Source organism: Lycorma delicatula, chromosome 1 (genome assembly GCF_047948215.1).
Source record: "Lycorma delicatula isolate Av1 chromosome 1, ASM4794821v1, whole genome shotgun sequence".
Taxonomy (NCBI): domain Eukaryota; kingdom Metazoa; phylum Arthropoda; class Insecta; order Hemiptera; family Fulgoridae; genus Lycorma; species Lycorma delicatula.
Window position 1 is genome coordinate 54924157 of NC_134455.1, and position 25174 is coordinate 54949330.

General features: G+C 27.3%; 1 protein-coding gene across 4 annotated transcripts in view; it reads right to left on the minus strand.

Moving 5' to 3' along the window:
* The window catches only part of Pgant5 (polypeptide N-acetylgalactosaminyltransferase 5), an 88969-nt gene that overhangs the window by 35804 nt on the left and 27991 nt on the right, over window positions 1–25174 (minus strand). For all 4 annotated transcript variants that reach the window (XM_075354886.1, XM_075354879.1, XM_075354901.1 and 1 more), the window contains exons 6-7: window positions 24510–24687; window positions 21453–21633 (exon numbers count right to left, since the gene is read on the minus strand). In XM_075354886.1, coding sequence (XP_075211001.1) covers window positions 21453–21633; window positions 24510–24687 — 359 coding nt within the window. The remainder of the gene's footprint in view (window positions 1–21452; window positions 21634–24509; window positions 24688–25174) is intronic.

Sequence of the window (25174 nt, forward strand, 5' to 3'; positions counted from 1 at the left end):
AACTTATTGGGAAATTCAGTATAATAAGCATCAATAAGAATACAATTTTTTTTTTTTCATTAAGGATAAAAAGTAATAGTATTGTATTACAAAGTTTTAGTGATAATTTTCTGGAACTCAAATGAGATCTTGCTCAAATTTTTCAATTATGAAGTTGCTGTTAATGTATAAAATCTATACAAAAACTCTAAAGAAAAAATTAAGGTGACCTGCTCAAAAGAGAAGTAGGATGTCATTCAACAGTATTGCACTTTACAAAAAAATGTTTGGTCTGACAAAGAAAATCAAACAATTGAAGAACTGCAGTGATTCTGTTAGCAGAAATTTTATTATCAACAAAGTACCCTTTGCTACATCTTAATTAGTGGCTCATTAAGACGTCTGAATATTATAAAGAACTGAAAAACCATAACCATAAAAACCATAACATAAGTACGTTGATTTAATTTGATTACAACAACAATGTTTACACTTTTTATATTTCAGAATAGACTTTTCTTAAAAAATACTTCCCAAATTCACAAGGGCTCTTGGTGTAAAATAAAAGTAGCTGAAGAATATTCTAAAAGTTTTACTGAGCTCTTAATATTTCTGTTTAGTAAATTAGCAGAAAAAATATAATAGATAAAATTTTATAACATTAATGGAATGTAGTGATTAGACTTTTTATTTACATCATTAAAAATAAGGAAATTAGGAAAATACAATTTTAGTTACTATCATGCTTGATTATAATGTTACGACTATATTAAATAATAATAATAATACTTGGTTACGTTATTAAATAATCATATGATCTGTAAATAAAATATCTGATACAAAAAAGCAGTAAATAAATAAAAACATTTACTGTTACATTTGAGACAAAAAAATGAAGAAATATATAATTATCTAAACGCTAGTTTTGTGCAAAAACATTACTTTTATTACATGAACATATAAATAAAAATACATGCAAAATAATATGGTGGTGGACTGGTTAAACATAAATAAATAAGAACCAAGAATATTTATAAGGATCATTCATCAGTTTTTGTTTTAAGTTTAAATCCACATTGAATACAAATTTTATCCTACATGAAACTAAAAATTATTATTATTATTATTTCTATGTATGAAAGCAACAATCAGAACAAAAACAGCTAAATTTTTATTTACAGGGTTCGTACATTTATTAATACTTAAAAATAACCAACAAGTTAAGGTATTTAATTAATAAAAATATCAGATAAATTAATTTTATTTTTATTTTACAGGTTTGCTTTGTCCAACTTTCTTCATTTATTCAAGTTTCTAGATTCAGGCTTAAAATCAAAAACAAGATCATTTGCATACTATCATTACTAAACAAAAAATGAATAAATTAACTTCCGTTAACACTTTTGGTTTGCTCAAACCCAAGAGTTCATACTAAAGATTATACATTAATGCCAGATTATATTAGAGGAGGGTTATAGTTCAATGATCATCAATCTTGGGAAATTTTTAGAAAATATAATTGAACAAGGAACATTCTAATTGTACATGAACAACATGAGGGAATGTTTTAAAAAATGCACTTCTTTTTTTGGTTTTAGTTGCCTTGTTTATATGGATGTTTGTAAGTGGCTATTTTATTTTTATTTTTGAATAGTTTTTTTGACATTACATCTGCCTTTTAGCCATCCACAACAATCAACTGAAAATCAATTTTAGGAAGCTGAAATGATTGAAACAGGGAGAAAAGTTTAACTGAACAATATATACCTTAATATGTTGCATAAAAATTAATAACAGACACGTAAAAAAGTTCTCAGTAAAACTATCTGTAATCATTTAAATCAACAAAATAATAACCATACGTAATAATATGAATAAAGGCCCAGAGCTAAGAGCAAGGTCAGTTACTGAAACAAGTAAAAAATTATATCACAGAATACTTCTCTCACTTATAATTGAAATACCATCAACATCAATAACAACACCTACAGAATCAGCAAGATGTACATTAATTTTCTTCAAGCACCTTGCCAAAAGAACCTAGCTTCTGCAAAAAAAAAATTCTTTCTGATCTAATAAAAGGCATTGAAAACCATTACTGATTATATCAAGGAGAAGAAGACTTCCTTTCAGTATCTTAATAGCAAATAAAACATCTTGAAACAACTGTTCAGGAAGCACAGACCCCAGAAATCTACACTAAGCGTCATCAGAAGACACTTTACCAAAACCTCTTTATGTAAAAAATGAAAGAAAGACATCCCTAAACAGCTTTAATTAAATTTGAAGTATAGTCTCTATTACAATTCCATATCTGGGTGCCGTATTCAAGCGTTAGCCTAAACGTTGCCTTATACAGATGAAGGATTGAAAAGTATCTTACATCAAGCACAGGCACATAAAAGCAGTTCAAGGTTTCTGATTGGTTTGGATGTTGTTCAAAGAACATGTTTGTTAACTTCACAATCAAACAAAACACCTAAATCTATAAACACCTCTTCTCTATAAAATAATAAACCTTATATTCAATACTGATCAACCCATTATATACTTTGATGTTTTAACCCCTTAACATCAGTTAAATGTTAAATCTAACTGACCAATAGAAATATTTAACTTATAATGTCTTTCTAAAATACACAATGATAATGATTATCCTAGATTGAGGGGCATTCTATTTACATCATTAATATATTATATTAATATCACTCTGCAAAATCAGCTGATCATCTTTTCCCAACTTTGAACTCAGTGCCAATGGCAATAACATTCATTAAGATTAGTTACGGTAGACCTCATAGACACATATGCTGACTAGACTAGATACTTTATGGCAGAACAGAATATAAATAAATACTGGTGGATAGTTTTTCAAAGACTTTAGAAGCTACATTCAATACTGATGTAGAATTACAGTCAAAAATAAGGGATCTCCTTTTTAGGAAAAGGAAATAAGAGGTTCTGTCAAATTGAGAAACACTCCACTTGATAATATTATATATAAAAATTTTTACAATATTCAAGCAATACATTTACCCAGACCTTTGATTACTAGTTTACTAGTAATTCCCCCATGCCTTTACTAGTATATTGAATTAATTACGTGTATACTACACTTTACTACTATAATTTTAAGGTACATCTCCATTGGCAACTTAAACACACTGCAAGGGACTAAATGTGTTGAGGATGAGGGTTATACAAAAACTAAAAATTACCACGTGATAAACAAATCTGAAAATGTCTGTGCACAAAGAGCATTTATAAAGTGAAATACTTATAATCAATAATTTTTAATCTTCATAAGTATGAATTAAAATTACTTGTCTGGATTCAATCAATCCATCCATCCATATATATGAAGTTTTCAATGAAAATGATTTTATAAGAATATCACTAAAGCCCTATCACACAATGTGAAAGAGGGAGGAAAATTAAGTCAGCAGATAAAACAGACAGTTAAAAACAATAATGCATCTTAGCTATGGTTGTTTAGGTAATCTGTTTTTTTAACTGGGGTCAGCCATTCGCTAGAAAAAAATAATTTTCTAGTAATTTTTCTTGTCTCCTAATTTAACAAAGATAAAACATAAAACAAATTTATAATTGTAATTATAAATATAAAAAAGATCATTTCTTGTTTTCAGAAAGATTTTAATGTAAATTTTGTGTAAATGATCAAACTTCATTTTGGAGAATTAAACCTAAGGCTAACAAATAAATTACCATTTAAATTATAGTGAGAATTTTGATTCATGAATATTTAACATTTTTGTTAGTGCTGTACAACAATTTCCACCTACTAATACAATGCTGAGAGTATATTTAGTAAATTGTTAAGTTTGGTTTACATTAGATCAATGAATGCTTGTGTATATTGACAACTGTACTAAACCATGACAGCTTCATTCACATTCATTTAGCAGGCTTTAGAGGCTCCTTTAAACTTCTGTAAAGCTTTATCAAACTTGACTTTATGTAGGTTATATAAACTCTGATGCTGCTATTTAAGTTTATTAATTTTTTTTAATATATTTATTTTAATAATTGTGTCTAATTTACTTATACACTGTAAATAAAAAAAAGAAACTACTTTGTAAAAAAATATACTTCATTTACAATAAAAGCTTTAGGTTTTGCAAATCTATTAATAACAGAGAAGGATGGATGACTATGGCATTAGTGGAACATTTTGTTTATGATTGATGGAGAAAAGTAGTTTAAAAGAAATGCTTCATTCAACATTATGCCATATTGGCCGAAATTAGATAAGCATGTAATTAAACATTAATGAAATTACAAATTTTTCGTAATAAATTATAATATTAATAACAACATAAACTTGCTGCAAAGTGTTATAATTTTTTTGCTTTTAATACTCATTTACATTACAATTTGCATTTTAATAAAAGGTAACAGAGAAAAATTAAAAGTTAAATTTTTAATAAGGACGTGTAAATTGATCACCATTAGTTTAATTATAATGTAGGTTTTAAAATTGTGACATACAATGTGATGTATGATATTTACCCCAGTGACAAGTGATAAAATTAAAAATTTTAAAAAACCATGAAGCTGTTTTGAAGAAACATATCTACTGCAATGCCCCCTGGCAGTTTATAACCGTAAAACTAATCTAAGAACCTGCTCTGAGGTGATATCTATGTAATGGAAATAACCGCATTAAATTGGCCCAATTGTTTTAGAGCAATAAATCTACTGCAGTGCCCCCTTATGGCCTATAACCGTTAAACATGTCTAAGAACCTGCTCTGAAGTGATACCTATGTAATGGAAAAAAACACATCGAAATTGGTTCAATAGTTTTTGAGGAAAATGGTAATAAACAACATATACACACACAACCTCTTATCCCAAATGCATATACCATCTCCATTCTGTCATGGGTAAAAAAGCACATTCAATGCATGTGGCTGCACAAGAGGCAATGTCTACAAAATTTTCAGAAGTGCAATGACTCGTTTTTTATTCATCAGTTAATTTTTAAAGCAACAAATTTCTGAATATTTTTATACCTTTTTTAAATTAGCTAACCATGTAGACATAAAATGATAATTATTCTACCAGAATTTAACTAACATCAATGTATTTACTGCTTAAATAAATTGCATTGAGATGCTTTTGTTTTTGAAAAACTCAGCTTATAAAAATACTGGTATGTAAGGCTTTGTCAGGCTATAAATTATGACTACTCATAGATAAGACTAAGAATAGAAATAGTAATAGCATAAGGTAATAAAATACAATAATAAACTTATAATAAGAAATAACAATAGAGAGGAAAATTAAAAAAAAGCTAGTGGTTCTGTGATTAGATAGATACGTAGATGACTTTATTTATATACTGACGGCTATTGAGTGTTCTGTAGATGATGTGAATGGAAAAAATAATCCATTTATTCCTCCTTCCTGCTAAAATACTATCAAATACTAAAACAAGAAATACTCTAGAGTTTAGTCAAAACAAGAAATAATGAATCATATTTTATGAAACAGATAGTTGGAATATCATATCTGGTAACACTCCTACTTTTAAGGCAAGCTATTCTTCATAATTCTGCCAAGAATTCAGCGAAAAACAAACATATTTTACAAATTTTAGGATCAATGATATTTTTGAAAATCCTTGACACATGACCAATTTTTGGAATTTCTGAAAACATTAGAAAGTATGTAAAGAGATAGATAATGGGTTAAAGCTAATTAATTTAGAAGAAAAGAATGATCAAATTAATTAGTAAGAATCTCATATTATTTTAATACAAAAAAAATGTATTATCAAACTAAACTTATGTTAATTATTAATATTAAGGATATCTGAAAATCTAGTACGGCTTTCTGTATTTATTTATGACTTTATTTTTGCTTTCAAAATCTATGTTTCTTAATTTTTATAAAAACCAACATAATTCAAATAGCATTTGATTGTACTTTGCTACATTTTAGAGACAATTACCAAATCACTTCAACAGTATCATTTATATGAGATACAAGTGGACTGACTGGGACAAATTTAAAGGCAGATTTCAACATGTGAAGTGTGGAAAAATGCATATACAGAATCAATATAACACAGGTTTTTCCAGTTAATAACTGATCACACAATATTAATAGTAATCCTCTTAAAGTTTCAAAATAAAAACATTTAAGTAAATATTAATTAATTAATTATTTACTTTAAAAAGAAATAAGAAGAGAAATAGTAAAATCTGAAATCTAGTCAAACTAACATATATAGTGAAAGTTATTAATACAAAAGCCTGGTAAAGGTGAGTGAACTAAGGAAAATCCATAGACTACACAAAGAAAAATCACTTAACATGGCATCATTTTGCCAGTTGTTTAATTTAATCATTTTGTATAATATTAATATTCTTATTAACTAAGAGTTTTTAAAATTCAGAAAAACATCATCAGTTACAGGTAAATATAAAATAAATAAAATCATATAAACAGGTTTTAATGAGAAAATAGTTGTAGACATGCACAAGCAAATTAATTTGTCCCATCTATCCAATCAATGAAAAATATAAGACTGCTATCAATAGTTGGTTAATAAACAAAGGCACTTGAGTTAGAGTTGTTATAACTTTGTAACAAACAAGTAGGTAAAAAACAAAAATATAAAACAAAGGTTGTTCTGTTATTTTATTAAAAACTAATTTAATTAACAAAAAATGTGTCATTTACGGTTGCAGAAAACCTTTAAAAAACACGGGTTTTCACAGGTCTTTTGTATGTAAATTTTTCAGCTCAACAGTCTACAAAAACAATTTTGTAAAATATATAATTAACACATGTTAAAATATGAACTTCTATCTTTACTCTTAAAATTCTGATTGCATTGGTAATTACATTGTGTCAGTGAACATTAAAAAAAGATTATACCTTCAGCAATTATCAAAATTAATTTTTGATAGTAACTAAAAGTTTTACTACACAAGGGGGAAAAAAATAATACTAAAATGATTGGATTTTGAGTTTATAAACATCTTACTCTGAAGAATATACATTTTTTAAATATAAGAATATACATTTAACTTTCTTATGCTGCTACCGATTTATTATTTTTTATTGCATAAAATAATCTAACTTCATTTGTTAATAATTTTTATTAAATTTATTTTTAGTAAAATATTAATTTTTGAGGGTATATGTAAGTGTGTATATACTTTTATACATCATACTAGTATATAAATCTGGAAGTCTGTTTGTTAATCATGAGAAAACTACTGCACAGATGTCAATTACTTTTTTTTAGAAACATATGGGCTACAAAAAACTAATATCATAAATCTTTTGAAAAATGAAATAATGTAATTTTTTAAATAATTTATCAGTAAATGAAACTTGTTAATTTCTTCATTCAACGAGTACTATTGCACAGATCTTGATGATTTTTTTAAAAATTTTCTTTCTATTTCTTTTGAAAAAAAAATCTTTTTTATAGGCTACACTGTTATAAATATATGTGAAAGTTGCTAGTATATATACATATGTGTGTAAAGTGTTTCTTATACATAACATTTTTAAACTAATCAAAAGAACTATATAATACCTATAATTTACATATATCACTGAACATTGATAAATGGTCATCTTTTTAACAAAAGAAGAAAAACTGGAAAGGATAGAAGAATAAATTATATTTCGACAAGGATGTAAGACAATTAAGTTAATTGGTAACAGCAGTATTGCTTGAAAAATCACTTGTGGGTAAGTGAACATGTATATTGCATAGTAATGATGATGATTTACAATTTGTTGTAAAATATTTATTGTTATTTAACATACATTACTCAAATGTATGTCAATAATTGTCATTTATGGGGAATGTACAAATTTAATTCTTAACAGTTCAAATATTAATAATGTTTATCAGTTGATATATATGTACACATATACGTGTAATGTTGATAATTTTTTCTCAAAGAAAAATATGTATGAAAAATTTTTGTTGCCATATTATTTCATGTTTTCTGAATTTATAAACCTACTCTGAAACTATAGTTACAATTAGTGCAGGTTCTTGAAAAATGACAATCTTAAATTATAAGACTTGCAAGTGTTAAACTGGCGGTGGTGGTGGTGTAGATGATAATGTTAGTAATAAACAAAATCACAGAATTAAGTCTTATAAATTCATTTCTTGTCCTACGTAAACCCATAATTTATATACACATTTTTAAAAGATTTTTTTATAAAAAGAATTTGGACCAATAAAGCATTGTACTTAACATATAATTTTATTGGTTATAACTATTTCAGATTCAACAGCTTTATCTAGAGATAAAAAAAAGTTAAAACAGGAAAAAACCATCAATTCTTAGGTCAGTATCTTTCTTAAGAGAATGGAATGGGAAATGGCGTTTAATTTAGGTTAATGATTTATTCATACTATTTTTATTACCTTTCTATTTCAATTCCTGGAGATAATATATATATTTTTTTTAAGCCCAGTGTCGCTGAAATAATTTTTGAAATTTGTTGTTATGGACTTATCTTTCAAATCCAATTTTTAACATGAAATGTTAACTACATATTTTACAGAATTGCCATCAAAATAACATATACCAAAAAGGTAAAACAAAAACAACTGTTTATCAACAAGATTTTGTAAATGTAATTATTGCATTTCTTGCAGTTCACTTTTTTCTAAAAAAAAGTAAAACAGAGTAGGGTTTAATTTAGTAAATATAATTCTTTAAGAACCTAAAAATAAAAAAAAACTTTAGAAATCTTCTAAAGTGACTTTTTTTTAGGATGACCATAGTAATAAAAGGTACTGAGCAAAAAGAAAAAATGTTACTTTGTAACTCCCAACAAAGTACACTTATTGAGTAATGCTTTATATCATAGCTGATAGTCACAAGCAGGTTTGAATTATAGCAAAATATAAATACAACAAATATATAACTGTATAATATATGTAATATGCTGTACATATATACTATAATATAAAGGATTTTATCACAATAAATGAGACATCAGTTGATTCATTACTTTGTAGTAATGAGTCAACAGTTTATAAATTATAGTTATTTTATAGTATGGATTATATTATTTCTATCCATTATATCACATATAATAAATCCACATCATCACATGGATTACAAGTAAAGTTGAAGTATGAGGCAACTGATATTGTTAGTAGTATTTTTAATAATGTTCATGCATAAAGGATTATAATTATCAATCACGGAAAAAATTTCAAAAAATTTACAAGAACTAACTCACTTCACTACAGCACTGAAAAGAAGTAAATGTATAAATATAACATACAAAAAGTCTTAGAATTTGAAACACACACCGTAAGTTTGGAAAGCTACCTAAATTTTAAAAAGTATAATTATCTCAAGAACTTTAACACAACAAAATCATAAAAATTGTACGAACCCTGCTTTACTGATAAAAATTTTATAAATAGTGCAAGTGTTATAAATGTTGCAAGTACAGTAATTTATCCATCAATTTCATAGTCCCAATAGAAGACTCAATTCAATCAAATTAATCAGTGCAGAACTTGGAAGGCTCTGACCTGGGTTAATGGCGTAGTAAAAGTGTTTCCATTCATCTAACCAGACCTCTGCAAGACGAGCATTGTTATGGTTGACCACTCGAGATGTGCCCCCAGGGAAACTGTATGGAGTGGATTTGCGGAACACGTGCCCCACATGTGAGCAAGTAGCTATTTCTAGGACACCACCGCACATCCATATCTACAATTCCCATCAATTATGTACTAAAATGAAAGCAATTAACCACTTAAAACTGCATTTAAAAAAAATACTTACGTAATAATCCAATCTTTCAATTTATGCTGTACTAGTATAAAAAAAAGGGTGCAATTTCAACAAATATAAAAAAATGAAATACATATATTAGTGCAACAGAATGTTTTAAGGTAAAGGTAAATGTTTTACATACATGAAAAGTTTGCAAAACAATACTCTGAAATTTAGTATTCAATAGAATTTATTATTTTTAAATATATATAAATATATATTTAAAAAAACAATTTTTTTTTGACATGCCATTAATTAATAATTGCTTTTCTAATTTCTGAAATATTCAAACACACTAAAAACCCATTCTATGTGATATTAATTGTATCATTAAATTATAAATTTAATGCGAGTGTTGTCAGAACATTTACTGCTATTAAAATACATAAAACTGATCATAAAACAGAAACTGTAACAATCCTGATGAAGGTTATTAAATAATATATACTGTGAGTAAAGCTACTTATTATAACAGACTAAATTAATTATCAAATTGAGAAATTTCAAATTTTCTAACATGCAATATTTCAGGAGAAAGGAATATTGATAATTCAAATAAATAAATCTAGTAGTATTTATTAAATAGTTGGTAACTGGTTTGTTACTACACTTTGACTGTTTGGGATAAAACAGTGCCTAGTGTCAGGCTAACTGCTTGCTAATGCCTATGGTATGTATTACGTTAAAAAAAAATTAACTAGCCATTCAGACATTTCAATCAATGTATTAATACTGAAAAAGTAATATCTACAGGTCTAATAATTTAATAATGTTAATAAATTTATGTGAAATAAGTTTATTTAAAAAATAATAAAGTTTGGATTTTCGCACAATTGATGCTAAAAACCATCACTGCGTCATATCAAAAATGAAAAAACAAACAAGTAAAATAAAAAAAGTAAATATTTATAAAAGAAATAAGTTGAAGAGAAACAATACATATAAATAAAATCAGAAACCTGTTTTTAAGAGGCTGAATGAATTTTTGCCAGAATTTATTTCAAGATTTATCAAAGATGTCAAACTGGTCCAAGAGATTCTATAGAATACTAGAACTGAGGGAAAGAATTATTAAATAAAATTAACTAAACATTGTTTGGGCAGATTAAAAACTCCACTGACAGAAAGTCAAAGATTAGCTTCTTTTTTGTAAAGAGAAAATAGGAACCTCAAATATTTATTACAAAACATCAGAGTAGTTAAACATTTAATATTATGATTTATACTAGTAAGTTATATACTACTAAGTTCTGAATTTATTCCATTAACCCTAGACTACTAGTCATATGTAGTAAAGAAATGCAAATTACTCAGAGATTTCTCTGAGGCTGACCAGATTAATCTCTCCTTCCAGCAGTGCTTTGGGCAGGAATTTGTTGAGATAACAGAATGAATGAGTGATGCTAAAGCAGACAGTAACATGTATTACTAACATAAACAAAATGCTCTAGAAGAACCTACATAATAGAACACATAGAAATAAATAATTTACTTCCTACTTATTTCTTTTGTTATATTTTATTTTAATTACGCAATTTCTTAATGAATGATCAATTAAAGTATAACTGAAAATAATGACGATGAATAAAAGTTAAATCTATAACTAATTTTTTTTTTGTCTTCAGTCATTTGACTGGTTTGATGCAGCTCTCCAAGATTCCCTATCTAGTGCTAGTCGTTTCATTTCAGTATACCCTCTACATCCTACATCCCTAACAATTTGTTTTACATATTCCAAACGTGGCCTGCCTACACAATTTTTTCCTTCTACCTGTCCTTCCAATATTAAAGCGACTATTCCAGGATTCCTTGGTATGTGGCCTATAAGTCTGTCTCTTCTTTTAACTATATTTTTCTAAATGCTTCTTTCTTCATCTATTTGCCAAAATACCTCTTCATTTGTCACTTTATCCACCCATCTGATTTTTAACATTCTCCTATAGCACCACATTTCAAAAGCTTCTAATCTTTTCTTCTCAGATACTCCGATTGTCCAAGTTTCACTTCCATATAAAGCGACACTCCAAACATACACTTTCAAAAATCTTTTCCTGACATTTAAATTAATTTTTGATGTAAACAAATTATATTTCTTACTGAAGGCTCGTTTCGCTTGTGCTATTCGGCATTTTATATCGCTCCTGCTTCGTCCATCTTTAGTAATTCTATTTCCCAAATAACAAAATTCTTCTACCTCCATAATCTTTTCTCCTCCTATTTTCACATTCAGTGGTCCATCTTTGTTATTTCTACTACATTTCATTACTTTTGTTTTCTTCTTGTTTATTTTCATGCGATAGTTCTTGCGTAGGACTTCATCTATGCCGTTCATTGTTTCTTCTAAATCCTTTTTACTCTCGGCTAGAATTACTATATCATCAGCAAATCGTAGCATCTTTATCTTTTCACCTTGTACTGTTACTCCGAATCCAAATTGTTCTTTAACATCATTAACTGCTAGTTCCATGTAAAGATTAAAAAGTAACGGAGATAGGGAACATCCTTGTCGGACTCCCTTTCTTATGTTCTTCAATTGTTGCTGTTGCTGTTTGGTTCCTGTACATGTTAGCAATTGTTTTTCTATCTCTGTATTTGAACCCTAATTTTTTTAAAATGCTGAACATTTTATTCCAGTCTACGTTATTGAATGCCTTTTCTAGATCTATAAACGCCAAGTATGTTGGTTTGTTTTTCTTTAATCTTCCTTCTACTATTAATCTGAGGCCTAAAATTGCTTCCCTTGTCCCTATACTATTCCTGAAACCAAATTGGTCTTCTCCTAACACTTCTTCCACTCTCCTCTCAATTCTTCTGTATAGAATTCTAGTTAAGATTTTTGATGCATGACTAGTTAAACTAATTGTTCTGTATTCTCAACATTTATCTGCCCCTGCTTTCTTTGGTACCATGACTAAAACACTTTTTTTGAAGTCTGACGGAAATTCCCCTTTTTCATAAATATTACACACCAGTTTGTATAATCTATCAATCGCTTCCTCACCTGCACTGCACAGTAATTCTACAGGTATTCCGTCTATTCCAGGAGCCTTTCTGCCATTTAAATCTTTTAATGCTCTCTTAAATTCAGATCTCAGTATTGTTTCTCCCATTTCATCCCCCTCAACTTCCTCTTCTTCCTCTATAACACCATTTTCTAATTCATTTCCTCCGTATAACTCTTCAATATATTCCACCCATCTATCGACTTTACCTTTCGTATTATATATTGGTGTACCATCTTTGTTTAACACATTATTAGATTTTAATTTATGTACCCCAAAATTTTCCTTAACTTTCCTGTATGCTCCGTCTATTTTACCAATGTTCATTTCTCTTTCCACTTCTGAACACTTTTCTTTAATCCACTCTTCTTTCACCAGTTTGCACTTCCTGTTTATAGCATTTCTTAATTGCCGATAGTTCCTTTTACTTTCTTCATCACTAGCATTCTTATATTTTCTACGTTCATCCATCAGCTGCAATATATCGTCTGAAACCCAAGGTTTTCTACCAGTTCTCTTTATTCCTTTAAGTTTGCTTCTGCTGATTTAAGAATTTCCTTTTTAACATTCTCCCATTCTTCTTCTACATTTTCTACCTTATCTTTTTTACTCAGACCTCTTGCGATGTACTTCTCAAAAATCTTCTTTACCTCCTCTTCCTCAAGCTTCTCTAAATTCCACCGATTCATCTGACACACCTTTTCTTCAGGTTTTTAAACCCCAATCTACATTTCATTATCACCAAATTATGGTCGCTATCAATGTCTGCTCCAGGGTAAGTTTTGCAGTCAACGAGTTGATTTCTAAATCTTTGCTTAACCATGATATAATCTATCTGATACCTTGCAGTATCGCCTGGCTTTTTCCAAGTGCATATTCTTCTATTATGATTTTTAAATTGGGTGTTGGCAATTACTAAATTATACTTCGTGCAAAACTCTATAAGTCGGTCCCCTCTTTCATTCCTTTTGCCCAGCCCGTATTCACCCACTATATTTCCTTCCTTGCCTTTTCCAATAGTTGCATTCCAGTCTCCAACTATTATTAAATTTTCATCTCCTTTTACGTGTTTAATCTGCAACTAATATAATTCATAAATTTTAACAGATAATCGAGACATATGACTAGATGTAACACATGCCTACATGTTAAGCACACAACAAAAATGTTACTAAGCTGTTTTTGATAGAAACATATTGCATTAATTATAATATTCATATTTGTTATTGTTAAAAGGAATGATTTAAATGAGGTACTCTTGTAAATATGATGATTAAATTTTATGTAAATTCTTCACCATCTGAATGAACACTAAAGGATAATACAGTTTGCTACTAATCTCAAAATCACGGAAAACTGAAGTCTTCAATATTAAAACAACTGATTATGGACGAATCACAGATTAATCAGTAAAGAACTGAAAAATAGTTGTGATAAAGAATAGATATTGTTTACTATTGGACAAAAAAAACAATGATATAAAATGCCATTTTGGCATGGAATTTTTAATAATCATATTATAAACATATACAGAGGGTGCAGTGTCAGTAATATATACTGGAATTAACTTAAGTGACAAGTAATTACTTCATATTATTGCTATAAAAGTTAAATATTAATTGCTCCAATTTGTTTTTTATGTACAGTTTACGCTTTTGTTATTATTTTTAAACACCAGCTACTTTTTTCAAAATAACTGTATTTCTATTGATTACTGAAAATTGAAAACTTTAAAACAGTGTTATTCATTAAACAGAAATACAACAAAAATATGTTATGCTTATTAACTTTTAGAACAATGATTATTCTGCATTATGTAAAACTGTTGCATTTTTTTAAACATTAGAGCTATTTGTAAATCATTATACTCTGACTATTTAATAAAATTATTATTTGCATAAATATACTGAAAAATAATCTTTGTTAATTACATATAAATATCTACGAAGCATGTTTTTAAGCAAATACCATATTGAAGTTAAAAAAACACAAGTATACTATTCTTAACAATTTTATTTTTATGTGGAAGCCTGTACTTTAATCTACTTTTCTACATAATTGCCACCAATATTAAGGCACTTGTCGTACTGTTCAACCAGCTTTTGAACACCGTCATCATAGAGGTTTGCCACCTGACTTAATAACACTGTAACAGTCGCTTTGACACCATTGTCATCAATAATTTAAGTGTTTGGTCACAATTTCATAGACAAAACTTCTTGAAACTTGGGGAAACTCTTCAAATAGCATAGAAATTGTAAAGCACCTGCATCTGTTCTGTCTCACTTTTTCATCAACTTTCTGCACCAAATCTTCAGTAATGACAGAAGGTCCATTCCGTTCCTCATTATGAACATTCTGGCAGCCATCTTTAAAAGCTCTAACCCATTTTCATACCACTCCATCACTCTAATGTTTTCTCCATACACTTCACTCATCTGACGATGAATTTCAGCCGCTTTCATGCCTTTAGCACTAAGAAAACGAATCACACCACATATTTTACAGTTGGCGGGATTCTTGATCAGTCGAGGCATTTTAAATAATCACAAACAAACATAAACACAGTAGAATATTTCTATAATGGCGTCTGTGGCTTCCTAACAGATCCGGGTACACAGTGTGCATGTGTGGAATGTCAACCACAGCGTCTTGCTATGCTGTGGTCGACAATTTCAAAATGGTACTTACTTTAAAAACATGCCTAATTATGCATCTACGCACTTTATGTATCTGCATTTATTTAATTTCCTACTTATTTCTTTTGTTGTATTTTATTTTTAATTACATAATTTCTTAATGAAAGTATTAAAAATTACTTAAAGTAATTAAAAATAATATTGATAAATTAATATTAAATCTGCAACTAATATAATTCATATATTTCAACAGATGGTCGAAGCACATGATTAGTAGTAATAATACATTCCTACATTATTTGACTAGTAATCCAGGGTTAAGGTAAATTTAAAAAAAAATATTAGGAATTAGGATTAGGAAGCTTATATATAAAATATATAATATATTTAATATTAAATTGCATAATACTCAAAAGGGTACACTAATAAATATCATTCAAAAAGTTATGAAATGCTTGTTGATTTCTTTTATATGCTTATCTCAGAAATGAATGCATTGATTTAAAACATTCTTATAACTGAAAATCATTTGTATCTTTTTAAATAACATGTTATAGTATGGCAAAAGATAGCTAAACAGCGAGGAAAAATGCAAAATAAAAACTGAATAACAAAGCACCTAAAAATGAACAAAGTTACATAACATTAAATGAAATTCTGATTTAGTAAAATATCTACTAGAGTAAACAGAATTTGCAGGTGACTGAAGGTTACTTGTTAATTCACAAGAAACAATCTTATTTTTCAATTTTTTAAATATCTAAACAAAGTATTCAAATATAATATTTATAGCTAATCATATCAGGTAGAAGTGTTTAGAGCCCTCACTAATGATTCAACAACTGTTTCTGCTGTGGATAAAAGTTTAGTTAGTTAAGATCTGATGATAAAGTAAGGGTAAGTTCTTAACTATGTTTATAGTTGTTCTGTAGTCTGTTAGCACAAGTTTTGGTACAGATATATGTGTTGTAAAAATATATTACATCGGTAGTTTGGAGACTCATTGGTGAATGATGAATTACTTCTGGGTAATAAAGCAATGAAATTAGGAGAATAAAATACATAACGTAACTTATAAATATATATATATGTATGCCATGAATGTAATCCATAACTACTAGTATAGATAAAAAAATTTAGTATAAATAATTAATTTTACATATATTAAGTCACATAAAATACGGATTTGGCTGTAAAATGAAAACAAAATTTACTAACCTTATTCTTTGTTTTGGTATGGAGAGAAGTTGAGTAAAATATTAACTGGTACAATACTGTTTCATTATTTCTTTCAAAAAATTATTCCTAGATTCAAGGACTGTCATATCTTATAAATCGATTTTTTTCAAAGATCCAGATTTAAGGGCTAATCTAATTTATACTATGCAATAAATTCAGAAAGTTTGAAGTGTTACTGAAGATTCAGGTAGCTGAAAAAATTTTGTTTTGGAATGGTAAAGATTGTACACGTGAAATTCTATCACTATGGACACCTGATAATCTGTTTAGAAGTTTCCTTCATAGTCTTAAGCTGAAGTTAGTAGCAGTACAATAATTTTTATATATTAAAAGTAGTAAACGCTAACCCATTTTCTATGACACAAATCTACGATTTCATATACATTAATAATCACTTGGCAAATAATAAATCAAAATTTTTCAAATCTAATAGATCTACTTACTTCAACAGTGAAAATGAAGCTAAATTTTTCCTTTTTATTCTAATGATTTTTACAAAGAAGCATTTTAAAAATTTATTTTGACTCAAAAAGAAGTTATGAGCAAGAAAAGATATATAAGCTTAAAAATTAGAAATAACTTATCTAGTTGAGCAAAACATTTAATGAAAGAAACCATATTCTAATTTAATAACTGAAATTAAATATTAGAAGACAAAAACATTAGAGATACAAATATACATTCAAATGCGTGCACTTAATGGAATAATATTAATAAACATGTGGGATATGGTGGGTAATGAAACAATGTATTTTTTGACACATGAAGAACTGTTTCAATTGTTCTCTCTTCTTTCAATTAATATATCATAGTAACACATAAGTAATATTATTTTACAATCTTCGCCCACACTAAATGGTTCAGTGGGTAAAAAAAATGTATTTAAATTGAAATGTCTCTACATTGAAAAATTTAAGATAGATTGTAAGTAACAAATGAATCATGAATTCACATTTCTGTTAATGAAAGTTTAAATAAATGTTACATTAGTAAATACCAGTTAATAAAAATAAGCTACACAAACTTCAATTTGTTAGTAATATTAGATAAATACAATAACTGTTAAATATTAATTAACAAATAGATCCCAGTAACTCATTCGCAAGCAAATTTTAACAATATTTCCACCATGCCACTGAAAAAACAATTAAAGATATGCACAAAAAAGAAACAAAACAAAAACAAACAAATACTAAATTTCTTTTTAGAGCATACAAAGATTTTTAATATAAATTATTGACATAGCCAACTTAAGAGATACAAATATCATAATGGCAGAAATAAACAATTAACACATACTAATAAAATACATAATATAGATCTAATTAAAATCTTTAATAATGGACCTATAGGAAAACAGAATATTTTAAACTTATTCATGTCCAAAATTGTGATTAATATACTCACTCAAAATTTTAATTAAATAGAAAAGGTAGCTACATGAAGTTTTTCATTTTTAATGAAAAAAGGAATACGGTATAAAAAACCAATTAAAATTACAAATGTTTTTATTCAGTCCCTGAAAAACTAGTTAAGGTTTATTTAATACTATTTTTGATTTTTTTTTCAGCTTGATGTATCTTTGTGGATGGTGCTGCTGTTAATAGATACTATTTTTATATGGTTAGGAACATATTAAGCATCTGATTTATATTGTGAATGTACTTATTTTTGCCAATCTTTCTGTCAGAAGATTTTATATTGTTCCAGTTATAAATTCAATTTTTGAGTGTAGTAGTATCATTTTAATGTAACTTCACAACTATGTCCTATGTCTAATAATATTAATGAAGGTAGACTCCAACCTACAAAACTATGGAAATGCTACATGACCTAGGAATGTCACAAGTACAAAAGTATTTACCAATTTAATGAACTAAAATACATAGCACAAAAAGATTATTGAATCAATACAATGAATGAATATAGAATACACTAATAAAAAATAACATAAATTACACATTTCAATTAATGATATATTTAAAATTGTGGTGCTCAATTACAAGAAATAAACTAAAAACTACACATCAATAGCAACAGCTACACTGGTGATAAAGATGAAGTGAACTGGAGAAGTAAAAGCAAGATATTCTTTAAAGATATAACAAAATATAATGTAGAAAGTAAGACAAAATTAGTCTATCAAATATTCTCATTCTCCATAATGAATATTGCAAAATATATTTTTTGATTCTAATTAAGATTTTTCCTTTTGGCAAATTAATTTTCACCATGTAATTGTATATGATTACTTATTTTTATTTAGTTTGCTTAGAAAAAATTAATATAAATAAAGGAAAATAAATGCCCTAAAATAAAAGGAATTTCAAGATCTGAGAATACTCATCTTTAGGTGAAATATTTGTCACACAGACTTCCTAACTGCATTTTTGAAATATTAATAAATCTGAACTGATATAATTTAATCATAGTTATATAATTATCAATATATTAATCATTAGTTATATCTATGATTCATCCCAAGCAACAATCCTAAGCTTATTTTCTCCATCATTAGCATAAGAGGAAAGAAGAGATGTTGCAACTTAAAATCCATTTTATATTCTCAGTTAATTGTCTGGGCATCCTACGTAAGCATACTTTTAAAAAATTCAAATATTTATGTATTTTTCTATGGATTATGACAACATTCTATTGAAGTAGCTACTATTCATTACATGTTTATTGATTCAAATCATCTTCACCCTGTTAGCATTTTGTAATCAAACAGTAAGACCAAACAGATTTTTACCAACAATTTTTAAGAGTTTTTCCTTGAATTGACTCAGTATGTGACAATTTATGTCAAAAACACATCTTATCTTAAACAAGGAAGCACTTCCTTATAAATATATTTTGCAAGCAGTTCTTTGGCCGACAAACATTGCCAACTGGCAAACTGCTCTTTTAAAGTATATTCCATGAGTATAGTCACAATTTTTAAATTGAGCTGTGCATGTGAACATAAAGTAATAACTGAATATCTTCAAAATAGATTAACTAATAACACCTTTAGAAATTTCCCATTACTATTTTTATCTTTCCTTCATCAGTTTATAACTTATTTACAGACTTTTTGTTAAATTAAAATTTGGTTTCTTGATTTTATGGTGTGGTTTAAGGTCTACAGTTTATTAATTCAGTTACCTAAACCTAAAATCCAGCTTATCACACTTCAAATTATGCAGACAAAAAATAAAGAAAATCTGTCAAAAATCTGTTAATGTCAAAGTGTCTAACTAGCTATTATTCAGTGTCAAAAATCAGCATTCTTTATAAATCGCAATATTGTTATTTACATCTTTCTTCTGCTACAGTTCAAATTACAAATTTTAAAGCAAAAAATAGCTTTGGTCAATCCTGAGTGAGAAAGCTAATTAACAATACTCCTTTAACATGATTTCTTAACACCTAAAATTTCCCATGGAATAAACAAGTATCCCATAGAAAATTTACATCTCCTTTAGAAATTGATGGGTTTGAAATATATAATGCAAACAATTTTAATCTAATTAGTAAATGATTTTCATATAACATCTACATTAAACAATAGTGAATGCAGGTACCAGGTATGCTGAAGGGGATAATTTATTAATTGCTATAATTATTGTATCAGCATTCAAGCTAGGGCAAGTAAAAAATATTATACATAAAGAAAATTTCAATCCCTCGTAAAAGAATCATTTTGTTTTAGAAAAGATGAAAAACAAATTTGGTGGCATTTCATTTCAATATGTATATGCAATTAAAATTTTACAATATGCATTCTATTAAATAAGAGAAACAAACATGAAGTTTTTGTCTTCCAAAGTCCTACTATATGAAAACAATAAAATTAAACATAAAATAGATAATAGCAAAAGATGGACACATAACATCTAATTAAACATTAAGTGCACAATAACAGATTACATTAATTCACTTTAAATCAGTTCAGATTACTTATTTTCATGAGAATAATAACGTTCAATACTCTTTTAAATAATGTCTCTATTTTTCAAAATATTGTACTAAGGAAGGATTTACTAAATAACTATATACAAGAACTCAATGAAGTCTTAAAGTATTTTATAGTAAAGTTAAGATTAAAAACACCTACTCTATAATTCTATATAAAACAGTAACAAAGTATAAAATCAAAGTAAAGTAATAATTTTTTTATTTGAATGTCCATAAAAATCCAGTCGATGGGGTTCAGTAAGTAATGCTATGTCATATCAGAAATATTCAGCTTAAGTAAGACTATAATAAACTGTCTAATTCTAAATGAGGTATAGCCTGTACACAGATGGAACATAAATTATGAATTATAAAAGAGATAAAAATTAACAAAGATTCATTCTCAAATAAATAAACATTAATTGATGTATTTCATCAAATATAAGAATGTCAAGAAATAAAATGTATTTTTTCTTTCATTACACAATTCCTAGTTCAGAAACCACTTATTCATTATTTTTTATAAAAAAATATGGTTTTTTTTTTAGTCTCCTCCAGACAATACAAGAAATAATATCTCAAACCATTTATAACATGATCTTCAAAATAACAAGTTGGCATGTCAATTTTATACAAAATCCTGCTTGCATCAAGTAAGTTTAGTTAAATTACTACTTCATAATTCGTGCTTAAAAGAAAAAATAAATAATTAAAAATAAAATCCTTGAATGTGCAAATCTTTTGGTTAGTTTAGCTAAAAATTCAAATTAATTAGTTAATTTAAAATTATCTCTCTCAGGACAATGAAGCGTCAACAAGATGCTTTTATAAAAAGCAACCGAGGGGTACCTGGGTTCATAGCATAATAGAAATCACGCCATTCATCCATCCAGACTTCAGCGACACGAGCCGCATTGTGCAAGACAATTTTTGATACACCTCCAGGAAATGTGTAAGGGGATTTGTCACGAAATACATGACCGACATGGGAACAAGGGATGATTTCCAAAATCCCGCCACACTGCCACACCTAAGGCCAGAATAAATTGTACAGAAAAAAGTGTCAAAAAAATTATAAGTGAAAAATAGACGTATAAACTAAAAACTTAAGAATAATCAAAGTTCTACTACTTAAGAAGAATGTGAATAATTTATAAATAAACAATAACTAAATTAAATAATTGAAAACTTATACATTACTAAATGAGTCAGCTATGTAATTCAATACATAAAATTTAAATTTAAGCTGCAAAAATGCAATATTATATAGGTTAAAGAATTATAAATAGGACTATTCAGCACAATAATGCATACATTACAATAATGAATTTTCTGCCAATAAAAGTTAATAATAATATTAAAAAAAAGTTACATTGCATGTTATTAGAAATATCATAGACATTAACAACAGCAATGTTTACCATAATCATGAAATGTTTAATTTCTATAAAATTGATCAGAGAAAAAAGCCTGATACTTGTAATTGAAATTAAGACTAATAAATGTATAAATTTTAAATCTTGCAATCTTTATATTAATTTAAAAATTTTTTCAGTACAAAAAGTATTAAAAAACACCTGTAGATTTTATTTTAACTATGTAATATTATAAAAATAAAATGAGCAGAATTAAGTCAACATATTTAACAAATTCTGTTACTATGAATAGATGTAAAATAAACCCGAATGATGAAGCATTCACATTCATATTAAAAACAAAATTTAAATTTAATAAAGGCTAAATTAAAAATGTTCCCTTCAAGCAAACATAGTACTACCTTTTTTTTGATACTGTAAGAGGTAGGTAATTGTAAGATATAGTTTTAGTTACCAAAATATCATTAAAGCAAGGAGGAGAGAAAAATAGGATGGAAAATTCTAAAAACAGAGATTTTAATATCTTAATGTTAGACAGAAGAATGTTGAGGTGTATTGAAGAGCAAGTACATGATAAAGTATTTGGTTAATCTGGAGGAGAAAGTGATAAAACAAAAAAAAGAGACAGGAAGTTGTGAAAGGGCATTAACCTGTTGATTAGTGAGGAGTAAAGAGTCATTCTGCTTCTTTACATTCATTAAACAAACACCAACCTTCTTGGTAGAGAGGTAGAATGTTGTAAATCTTCGCCTTTGGGCCTGGGCTTAAATCCTTGTCAAGCTTGACAAATTTCATATATTATAGTATATTCTGCATCACAGCCATGAATAAACTTCAAGTAAATGTGGTAAATTGATTACTACAGCAATTACAATCTTTACTATAAAAGTGGATGGGCAGAGAGATATATTGTTTCCTTCATTCAGCAACTGCATAAAAAGATTAATACAATTATTCTGTGAGTAAAAATAAAAGCGATGAGTTGGTGGATTGTGAGTAAAAAATTATGTAACAAACAATAACTTGTTTAGAAGAAAGAGCTCACACAAAACTGCATATGATTGTAGCAGAAAGAAAGTGACACTTTTCTTGTTTCCTCACTGGAAAGGATAGACGAATCACTAAAATAAAAAAAAGTATTACTAATGATGCGCTTGAGGGGGAACATGAAGGAGTTATTCCACAGCTCAGAATGGGGAAAATGATCAAACTAAAGGATCTAGAAAAAGGAAGATAGAAAAAAAAAAAAAAAAAAAAAAAAAAAAAAAAAAAACTGAATATTATTAGATATAGTTAAAAGGAAATCCCTCGCAAAAAAATGAATACTGGAAAAATGTTATACAGTGGTCTACTGAGTGAGTAAAAGGAGAGATAAAGAAACAAACAAGCAGAATTGGAGAATGGAAGAGGCAAATAAGGAAAAAAAAGAAAAGATACAAGGTTATACAGCAGCAATGTCTGGAAACTAAGATATGTTGGAAAAAAAAGCCAGAAAGAGTTAAATAAAAAAGCTTATCTAAACATTTTTATAGTGACCTACAATCTATGATTGTGTTTACTAGCAGAAACAGTGACTGCAGCACATAGCTACTGGCAGATACAGAACAGGGGCTTTATTGTGGGATTATACTGTTAAGATTAAAAAATAAAATTTATGCCGATTTGATAGTTAAAAGTTATATTTTGAATGAATTGTGCTTATAAGTAATTGTAAGCGATGATAAGAAAGTAAGATGATAAAAGATTAGCATTCGAGGTGAAGTTATTAAGAAACATAGTGGTTTAATAAAAATATATAATTATAGATCACAATAATAAAGGAAGATCACTTTAAAACAATGCAAGTATCAAAAAATAAAAATTAGGTCATTATAAGAACAAAATCTTTAACTAAATATGTAGACAGAAATAGGACAACAAAGGTAAGCAGATAAAATTAAGCAGAGATTTCTGATCAGCAGCCCCACCATATTATAATTAATTGAATAAAATAACTAAAAATAATAATAATTAATCAAAATTATGGTTTTAATTTATACTTGATTATATTACCATTGTTTTACATTTTCAGAAGGAATTATAACTAATAGGACTATTGATCATATTTATGAGCATTAATTATTTATAAGGAAAATAACAAGTGTTTCAATTTTGTAGTTTTTGCTAATTAAAAATACTACACAATACTTTTCACACGTAAGTAAATTAAATGTAAATACTGAAGGGTTTACTATGAGCTTTACATTAATTTTATGGAAAAAAAAATAGTATTTCTTAATGAATAACATACATATAAATATTACTAAATCTGTTTAAACTTACAAGAGTTACTGCAAACATTTTTTCTTTATAACATTTTTAATCAATTAGTACACATTCAGAAAGACTGAAGTAGATAATGTGATAAAAATCTGTATTGGAATATTTATACTCCATAAAAAACTCTAGAGAGCAATAACATTTTTCTTAAAAATAGTTGACACAACTCTAAGAATTCCTTTAAAAGCTAGACATTGGAAATTAAACATACCCTAAATGACATCTCAAGATTTTCTCCTCCCCATATGTCCATTCCTTCATCATATGCTCCTAACTCATAAAAATATTCTTTGTCAATGGAGAATAAGCCACCAGCCATTGTAGGTGTACGCAATGGTGCAGTGCGATCACCTCCTCTTCTTTCCATCTCACGTAAGGGAACTCTATACCTAAAAGAAGTAATACATCATATTATATTTATATCATTATATATATATATATATATATTTATAAAGACAATCTTTGTTATGTGTGTGCCCCAATAACCCAATTTAACTGAAAATTTCACAATTTGTTATTATTTATCTCGGGAGTAATTTGTTCCACATATTTGTTAGCTTGAGATGTTTGTTATGTACAGAAATCACCAAAAACATTGTATATTCCAGACATTGCAATGATTTTGATTTATTTAACTGAAATACAATTAATTAATACTGAATTGATATTGTACATATTATTTTTGTAATATAATTTGTCAAATATAATACAAAATTTATTTATTCATACACTACAATTTAGCAATAGTAAAGCATTTCTGGTTCCACTAGTGTATATATATATATAAAATAAAATTTATTGTTAACTGTTATGCTCCTGAAATATTATATTAAAATTATTAAAAAAAAAATAATGCTGCTGAAATAAAAATTTTGA